This window comes from Aplysia californica, unplaced genomic scaffold (genome assembly GCF_000002075.1).
Source record: "Aplysia californica isolate F4 #8 unplaced genomic scaffold, AplCal3.0 scaffold00381, whole genome shotgun sequence".
In the NCBI taxonomy this organism is placed as follows: Eukaryota; Metazoa; Mollusca; class Gastropoda; order Aplysiida; family Aplysiidae; genus Aplysia; species Aplysia californica.
In genome coordinates, this window is record NW_004797651.1 from 506,031 (window position 1) to 516,030 (window position 10,000).

A 10,000-nucleotide genomic window follows, 5' to 3' on the forward strand; every position below is an offset into this window, starting at 1 on the left:
GGGGGGCATATTTCAATTATTTTTCTAATCCTGACTATCTCCACTGATTGACTTATATCAGAAAAATGTGTCCTTGTTCACATCATTACAATTAGATTCATATTGATCTAGGGCCAAAAGCAATGTCGCACCAAGTGCATTCATTTTTAAAAAGTGACGAACCAATGAGAGAAAGATTGTTTGCTATCTAAAAGACGGTTCTGTATTTGGAAAGAAAGACAAGTAAAAAGAAGGATAAAAAGAAATATTTGAAAAACAAACTCGTTGAAATAGTTTCGGATCGTCTCCGTTATAATTGATATACAAAGATGGCTTGTTGGGGTTTTTTTCCAGGATGCGAAAGGCTGCAGCCCTAAAACTCGACCTTTTGGTTCCCCACTTCATCCTCCTTAAATTTAATTCAAAGAAAAACAAATTCTTGTAAAGATGATAATAAGAGGAAGTATAATAAGGGTGAAAAATCTCAGAGGTCCCGTGTGCAACTGCAAAAGGCCATAATTATGGGCGCGTGGGGTAGGCCCAGAGCAACCTATTAAGGTAACCTAAACAATGAAGGGGAAAGATCAGGGAAACGTAGCTTTTTTAAGAGCATCCGAGCAAAGGAATGAATGGAGAACCAAGATTGTCGGTGTCTGCCGCAGATCTGGCATTGAATGGTAATGATAATAATATTATTTAACTCACGTTACCTGGTAAATGAATGCCATGAAAAGCTCCATGGAAAATACGACGTCAACGCGCGAAGAGTTGATTTGTCGGAAGTCTCGCTTTGGAAAGACCTGGTCGATTCGAGCAGAAGGGAACACACGAATTTGCTGCGTTTGCAAATTGGAATTGCAGGTCACTGATATTGAAAAGTTTGTCCCTGGTCCCCACGGTCCATCGGGCGTCGTTGTTGAGAAGGTACAATTGAAGGGTTCTTGAAGCCCTACAGGGAATAGAATTGACGCAAACATAAATATTGGTGACTTACGAGTACTGTGTAGAGAATAGCAGACTATAGCATACCTTGCTCACTTTCTTCTGATCGTGGTTAAGACGAGATAAAAATCAAATTTCTCTGTTTAATCTTCTCAAGTCTTTGCGTGCGGATCTATAAGTTGGATAACCAACAGAATCTAAAAGCCCATTCATGAAGGTCACTGCAAGCTAACGTTTCGACACATTTTCTTTGATGTAAGCCTAAAGCGGATTTAAAAAAATAATAGGGGATTTACAGCATACGCCTAAAACATCGAAAAGTTCACCAATTTTGATCAACGTCACACTTAGACGTGCGACTATAAAACATGGTCCAATAGATGGTGAGTACTTTTCGAGACTCACGTGGAGATGTCTTGACAGTCTGTGAAGAAAATCTACAAGCTTACACTGAAATGTCGGGGCAGGGTGGTGTCGCCGTTTCAAAATGAGCAATTTGTGGGCAAAGCTACAGTTAATCAATCTTGTAATGATCCTGTGTATGTGCCCAAAGATCGGAATTCAATATAGGGCCCAAAGAGAGGAACTGTGTTATAACTAGGTAAAAATTTTTTTGTTTGGTCGCTGGCCTACAGGAGTAGCAGGCAAAGTCCCATGCAAATAGGTAAATTAATAAATGAGCTAGAATTATTAACGCGGACAGACGAATGCGAACAAGCTAAAATTGACAGCAGACACTCGTAGCCCTAACATGAGGTAAGACGTGCGTATAGGAAACATGTCTCATTTAGGTTTTCTTTTCGTTCAGTGATCACTTTCAGTACAATCATGGAAAACTATCCTGCACTGTAGTCATGATAAGAAAATACGTAATATTACTTTTATTTCAATCTCAAATTGGCACACATTCCGCGTGAAAATTGTAAAGAAAATTTCTCATAATAGCCTACATTTGTCTTGTCTGATTCAAAACACTTTCACTATAAATTCTTCTCCCCTTGGGGTAATAAACTACATAATAAAATTACATCTGCACCACTGAACAAAAAGACATTAGCATTTTTAAAAGATTCTTAAAATGCGTACCAAATACAATGAACGTGATGGGGACATATAGTGGTAGTGAGCCATCATCTGTGCGTTTTTCAACTTTCGCACGCAAAGTAATAATTGTAGGGGATTTCAGTCGAAGAACACTGTTCAATGGCCTGTCCACAGAAATGACTCCGGAGTCAGATATACTGAAAAATGCTGAAACGAGAAGAAGAAAAAAAGAATGTGTGTTTACAGTTTATAATCATGTCATAGTAAGTACATGTTCATAAAAAGGCTTTGGTTTCTTAACAGAGCAAGATTGTTAATAGTCAACACGTAATTCAGAAATGCATTAAGTCTTCAGTGGGGCTCTCGTGGGCTAGAGGTTACGATGTTCGCCTCTCGTTCTGTAAGTCCTGGGACCCGGGTTCGAAACCTGACAACGACGGAAAATTTCCGTCCCTAAAATATTCTTCTTTCACCTCCTTTTCCTCCACCCTCAGCTCAGTCCGACATTGTGTCCTTTGGAAAGGCACTTTACACGAATTTCCCGCTTGGTTCGGTCCTTTTGGAGATGAACGTTTGACTCTGAAGTCCCGCTTCTTAAATAACCTAAAAGTGTTAAACCTATACCATTTTTTCACCATTTCACCTCGTTTCCTGCTCTGTAACCATGGTCCATATTTGATAAGAGTAGGCTTCGGCTGTCACCCGGGCAAAATACAAAATGTATTCCTACCAAACTAAAAATGTATAATAATGTGTCCCACGCGCTCATATGACCTTATGCGGTTGTGAGCGCCGTAAAACACTTACAGAAAAAAAGATAAATAAAATAACTGTTCAGTTGTCTCAGTGGGATTATATATAATCTATACTCTTACATTTTTAACTTCACACCTCATATTAAAGTAAATAATATGTTTATTAATATTTATCAAATTTGTCTGAAAATTTTAGATAGGACGTCGAATTCATTTTGCAACAAGGAAATACGTTGAATGCCAAGAGAAGAATGTTTCTGATGTTCAATTTTGAACCTACAGTTGTTAGGGGTCTAAATGAAAAGTAACAGCTTCAGTAACGTGTGATGACATCTTGCGTAATTCATGTCTTCCCATTGTCGACGCATGGACTGGATGAGTCGAGGTATTGACTGTTGAGGGATATGATTCCACTCTTGAATTAAGACTTGTTCTAACTGAGCAAGGGTCTGGGGCTGATGTCGCCAGGCATGAATGGCGCGATTTAAAATGCCCCGCAAGTGCTCAGTTGGACTGAGATTTGGTGAATGCGCTGGTCATGGGTGCAAGAGAGGAATGTTGTTAGCTTTCAGAAGTTGATTCGTCAGAGCAGCGTTATGAGCAGGTGCATTATCATGCATGAATATGTGTCCTTGGACCTGATTTGGAAAGAAAAGTACATTGGGCTCGAGAACTTGGTTGATGTTGCTTTGAGCTGTTTTGTTCTCCCGAACAGACAGAAGTGTGGTCCTGACAGTATCGCTGATTCCAGCCAACACCGAAATTGTTTGCTTGTCTGGAACAAACTAGGGTGTACCTTTTTTCTGGGTCTTCTGAAGACTCTGGCCTGTACATCGTGCCGTTATAGCTGAAAGTGGGATTCGTCTGAAAACATGCACGTATTCCAAAGATGACGTCGCCTTCTCGTGCGATGCTGTACCCAGTGAAGTCTGCGCTGGATTGGATGGGGCTGCAAACTTGGCCCCCAGCACGAAGATTCCCTTCTTTCAAACGACAAGGAACAGTCATGACAAAGATCGGATTGCCATTTTAAAACTATGTTCGAACCATTTTGAGTCTGTGTTGCCTGACAAAACCCTCCCTTTTGTCTCTCTGAGTCTTGCTAGCTTGGATCTGTCTTTTTTTTTAGTCAATCATTGCAAAGTAATCTCGTGTCGCATACGTAGATCTAGTGGGCCTGCTCACATAAAACCTTCTCGCGACGGACGAAACCGAAGTGCCCACCTGAAGCATTTCAATTATGTGATTTCTCTCTGATTCTTTCAGCCGAAGAATGGTGTATCGATGAAGAGAAACCACTTTTAATGTGGCGAACAATTTGAAAGGAGTCCAACTTTACATGTGGCTTATTTTTTTCAACATTTACCACAGATTTTCACAGTATTTGACAAAATATCAAAAACACGTGAATGATATCGTCAGACAAAACAATATACCAGTGCACCTTAGTGAGTACACTTCACGAGTGACAATGCGCTCGTGTGACATGTGTACAAGTTTCAAAGTAATTCCATGTTTAGTTTTTTAGCTACACACTCTTAAAATGTGTGAAGTTAAAAATGTTAAACAGTGTATGAGTGTATCACGCCTACAAATCCTGCTAAGATAAAGAGATTGTAGAAACTCTGCACAAGTTACACTTACTGCTCGCAATACTTCAAGGAAGCATTTTATTTATACCACATAACACACTTACTTGTATATCCACAGCCGACCCATAGTTTAAGCCTACATGTATTTTCCTTTCACGTAGAGCCGGATTGCTCGGCTGTTGAGGCAGCCAAGCTGTCTTTAATGTAGGCTTGCTCACATTCATTAAAACATATTGATACAAGTCATTGGGCAAAACTGGAGACTCTATGTTCGATAGATGAGGAAATATTTGACAATAAGTTGCACCGCGAAATTTTGACCGCTCTATGATTCTGGGAACAGTCACATGAAGTGTTTTATTACAACACAGCCTGCCGGGATCATGACGTATAGCTTACTCGTCTCATCGGTACCTCAGAAGTAAAAAGTTCCATCTGACATATTTGGTCATTTTGAGTTACCACGACCATGAGGTCAGAACCAAAAGTTCTATCTGATCTGTCAAAATTGTAATATTGTTTGGAGTCGTTATCAAGATATTCAAAGAATCTCATTCGAAAAAGCTTGACGTGTTGAAACTCAAAATCTATTTAAGGTCAACCTTATCAAAAGTAGGTACTGAGCAGATAAAACTTTGCAATTCGTAAGTAGCGTACGTGTCGTCGCAGAATAATTCGGGGGCTCTCGTGGCCTAGAGGTTAAGGTGTTGGCCTCTCATGCAAAGGTCCCGGGTTCGAATCCGGGTAGCGACCGAAAATTTTTCTTCTCTAAAATTGTCTCCTTTCACCTCCTTTCCTGCTCTCTAGCAATGTTCTGTAGTCTGCTTTCATTTCCACTTTCTGCCCCCACCCTCTCACCTCCTTTGCCCCCTCCTCTGGGCTCCTGACTCTTTCTGCAGCCTTTCTACTGCTACTCCTTGGCTCCTCCTTACTACTGTCTTTCTGTCACACCCCTGATCTTCTGGTAGGAAAGATCTACACCTAGCCTTCTCGGACAAGGGCGAAAAATCTCGGAGGGCCCGTGTGCAATTTGCGCACGTTAAAGATCCCTTGGTGGTCTAAAATCGATAAGAGTAGGCTTCGGCCGCCACCCGGGCAAAATTCGAAATTTCCTACCCACTGAAAATATTAGGTGTGTCCCGCGCGCTCATATGACCTATGCAGTTGCGAGCGCCGTAAAACACTTTACAAAAACAAAAACACAAAAAAAGCAGAATAATTACCTGCAAGTTCGCCAGAGAGCGAGAACGAGAGAGCTGAAGTGTTGTTAGGTCTGTCTGGATCTTTGCAAGAAAGAGATGTGATCTGACCGGCAACATCTGGTGGAATTTCAGTGTCAATACGTGCTCTCGTACACTCCACAGGGTCGGGCTCGTCTGTGACATTGAAAACAACTGTTGCGGTAGACGAGAGGAACTCGCCATCTACGGCCTGAAATATGAAAAAAAGTGTAATATTATCATGGATTTAAAAAAAGGTGCACTGAATGGAGACCATGAACGGTACAACTAATCAAGTGGTAGACCAGAGAGAAGGCGGCAGAATGACACCAGAGAGAGGACGGAAACAAGTAGGATATTATGGAGAACAGCTGATAGAACAGAGTGGTGGTCATTGTTGGAGGGCTACATCCTGAAGTGGACGGCAACGCCTAGAAAGAAAGAAAGAAAGAAAGAAAGAAAGAAAGAAAGAAAGAAAGAAAGAAAGAAAGAAAGAAAGAAAGAAAGAAAGAAAGAAAGAAAGAAAGATAATATCATGGTACATAATGATAATGTAATTGCCTTTTTTCTGTCATGCATACATATAATTGAATTAATTTAATTATGATGGGTCGCTGAGCGGGTGGTTGGTGGGTGTCGCTGGTAGGTTCTATTTCTTTATTTTCCCTCTGTTGTTTCTGTCTGTCTAACCTTTTCCCAACACTTAATGACCATTATTGTATTGATGTGCTTTTTTTTTTTTTTTTTTACTCAAACTCAAACAGGTATTCGGTACAAGACTAGATCTTTGAGGAAAGGAAACAGCCTTTTCAAACTGATATCAAACTCACCGTAACTACGAAGTAGTGCAGTGCCGGAGTCAAACGTTCTGCGACATAAAAATAACCAAGAGAAACCCCTGGAACAGTCTCGTTTCTGAATGCAATCTCGGACTGGGAACCTGTAACAAAATTGTAATAGTTGAAACGTTAGGCTCTGGGCGCTTTACAAAACAACAGTAACATTTAAACAGTACATTGTGTTTTCACCAAATTTCTTCTTTTTTCTTAAAGTGTTTTGCGGCACTCGCAACAGCATAATGCATATGAGCGCACGGGACACACCAAACATTTTCAGGTAGTAGGAAATTTTGAATTTTGCCCGGGTGGCGGCCGAAGCCTACTCTTATCGATTTTGGATCACCAAGGGATCTTTAACGTTCGCAACTTGCACACGAGACCTCCGAGATTTTTCGCCTTTGTCCGAGAAGGCTAGGTGTCGATCTTTCCTACCATAAGATGAGGGGTGTGACTGAAAGACAACTGTGAAAAGTAGCCAAGGAGAAACAGTAGAAAGGCTGCAGAAAGAGTCAGAAGCACAGAGTAGGAAGCAAAGGAGGTGACGGGATGGGGGCAGAAATTGGAGACGAAAGCAGACGACAGAACATTGTTAGAGAGCACGAAATGATGTGAAGGAGAAAATTTAAGAGAAGAAAATGTGTCCTGTGCACTCTGGATTCGAACCCGAATTTCATTATTTTAAAAACAGAAATGACGTCAGCTGACTTTTGAGTTAATTTATTTTTTTTAAACATATATCGTTCTTATCTCTCCCCCTTCTTTCCTATGAAATATCTATCGTCCTTATCTCTCCCTTCCTATGAAATGTCTATCGTCCTTATCTCTCCCCCTTCTTTCCTATCAAACATCCATCGTCCTTATCTCTCCTCCCTCTTTCCTATCAAAAATCTACCGTCCTTATCTCTCGCCTTTCTTTCCTATCAAACATCTATCGTCCTTATCTCTCCACCTTCTTCTCTTTGCATGTTACATTTTAGTAAAACCCCTAATCTTCGGCACGTACGTGACCTATATGTGTTGCAAGTGCGGTAAAACTCTTACTGAAACTAAACTAAACTGATAAAGACAAAGAAGTGTGTGTGTGTGGGGGGGGGGGAGTTGCGTTCAAAACAAGGACTTGTATTTTTTTTAAACCTTAGGGGAAGGATTTCTGTAACGAGCGACCACCCCAACAAACACAATAAAGAAGAGACCTAACCCTAACCTTAACCCTATCATTGACCCTAACCCTAGCCCTAACCCTAATCCTAACCCAAACCCAAACCCACACCCAGACCCTAGTCCTAACTCTTATACCCAGTGCCCATTGATGCGATCGGATCGGTTCGGTTCGATTTGGTCGGCGGGGCGCTTTTCCCTTTCGTCAACCCGCAGCCACTTCCCGAATCGTCAGCCACATACGAACCTTTGACACGGGTCAAACTTCCATCTAGATTATTTATAGGTAGTTACCGGAACATGTATAGGTGAAGTGATGTGCCGTGATAGTCGCGATATATTATTTATTGAGATTGCTTTGGTCTCTCTTTACTCATCACCATGAGAATTTCTTAAAGATTTTCCCTGGACTCTGCCTGTACTAAAATCTCGAATCTAGATCTAGATCTAGAGTTGTAATCTAGATCTAGTGGCAAGTTGCAGATTTCTGTTATCTAGAACATTCACTGGTGCAGTATCAATTGACTTTTTGTCATCATGCAGGACAGTTCTTATTACATATATTTAACGGGTCCAGTGCACGTCGATATTTTGTGTGGGGTGTAGAAAGTACGAGCAGTTTATTGCCTCTCACTTATTTAAATTAGACTAGACTCTAGACTCTAGTAGTAGACTCTTCTACTTCTACTTCTAAACCTTCGAGATTACAAAGGCCAAGCCTAAGCTTGTAAGGATTCGTTTTGTTAAAAGTGTTGTTTAACACAAAGTCTAAGTAGACTCTAAGAAGTTAGCAAACCTAACCCATTTTTTTCTAACGAAATGAAGCTTAAATTGACTTTTATATTGTCAATAAGAGATCAAGTTTAATCACCTAATCATTTAAGTAAGGAAGTGGCTATCCTCACCCGGGGTGAGAATAAAAACCCTACGCCCTACTATTGACCTCTCACCCCGGGTGAGACTTGCCAGCGTTGGCTATTCTCACCCAGTGTGAAACAAGACCTGTTTTTCCTAATTTCGAAATACTTTCTATCGTTGTGGATGACCAAATTGACAAAAGCAAAGAAAAAATGACGTTATAGCACAAAAGTAAGCTAATTTGATCATCTACAAAGATGCTATGACTCTTTCACTTTTCGAATCGAGCCGAACTACGCGGGTCGCTATTATTTTTTTTGCTCGGAAGTTCTCGCAAGATCTACTCCTCCCCCTTCTCTCTCTCTCTCTCTCTCTCTCTCTCTCTCTCTCTCTCTCTCTCTCTCTGTCGGCAATTTATTAAATCTGCAACCTGCAACTAGATTACAACTAGATCTAGATTCGAGACTTTAGTAAAGGCAGAGTCCAGGGAAAAACATCAATTAAATTCGTGTGGTGCAGATGAGTAAAAAGAGACCAAAACAATCTCTCTATTCCGACTATCATTGCACATCACTTCGCTTAATACATGTTCCGGTAGATTTAACTACCTATAAATAAATGGAAGTTTGACCCGTGTCAAAGGTTGGGAGATGGCTGACGATTCGGGAGGTGGCTGCGGGTTGACGAAAGGGAAAAGCGCGTCGGCGGGCCTAGCCAGATTGAGGGCAAAAAGCGACGATTGTGGCACAAACCGAACAAAGCCAATGGTGACCCTTTAAAAAAAAACGCTTTGGTTTTCAAAGTCACGAGTCGGGCGATCGGTTTGCATTTTTCATAGTAGTGCGGCTAGGTTCCTGATTATTAATAAAAGCTAGGAACCATAAGAATCGACTCCAATCCCAATTACTTACTTCCTAATGATGTGATTTCTTCCAATTGTTACCTGGTTGGCTCCGAACATCTTCGGGAGGTAGGATAACCTTGATTTTGGAACACTAGGAAGCATCGACTTTTATTTTTCAAAAATACATTTTGAAAAAAACAAGAGAAAAGATTTGAATAATAAAGGTAGCTGGTAACCGTTGGTTTGTGTAAAAAGGAGTCGGAACTTTTCTTCCGTAGCATTAATCGTGGGAATCGGTTCCGGATTCAATTCTTCGCCCAGCTCTAGTTTGCTTTAGCGAATCGATTCCCTATGGGCGCTGGGTATAACCCTATTCTTAGCTTTAACTCTAGCCCTAATCCACTATCTATTTCATATTGATCGCTCGTAACGGAATTCCTCCTCTCCTTGATACAAAGCTAGTCACCAGGGGAGTGAAGCGAAAAGACCTGGCGGTCAATGACTGAAGCCAAGTGCGCTTTGATATGTGGGAAAGAGAGGATGTGTGAGAGAGTGTGTGTATGTATATATGGATGTGCACATGCGCGTGCGTATGAGTGTGTGTTAGTGTGTGTGTGTGTGTGTGTGTGTGTGTGTGCATATGTGTGTATGTGTGTGTTTGTGTGTGTGTGTGTGTGTGTGTGTGTGTGTGTATGTGTGTGCACGCACGTGTGTGTGTATGCGTGTGTGTGTGTGTGTGTACGTGGTGAAACACCAAACCAATGTGCCA

General features: G+C 41.1%; 1 protein-coding gene across 1 annotated transcript in view; it reads right to left on the reverse strand.

Annotated features, from left to right (window-relative positions):
• The window catches only part of LOC101848765, a gene marked incomplete in the record, with an annotated part of 111,034 nt that overhangs the window by 61,138 nt on the left and 39,896 nt on the right, over positions 1–10,000 (reverse strand). The window contains 4 exon segments of the mRNA XM_013085509.2: positions 690–928; positions 2,008–2,172; positions 5,536–5,743; positions 6,363–6,472. Of these exon segments, the coding sequence (XP_012940963.1) occupies positions 690–928; positions 2,008–2,172; positions 5,536–5,743; positions 6,363–6,472 (722 nt within the window).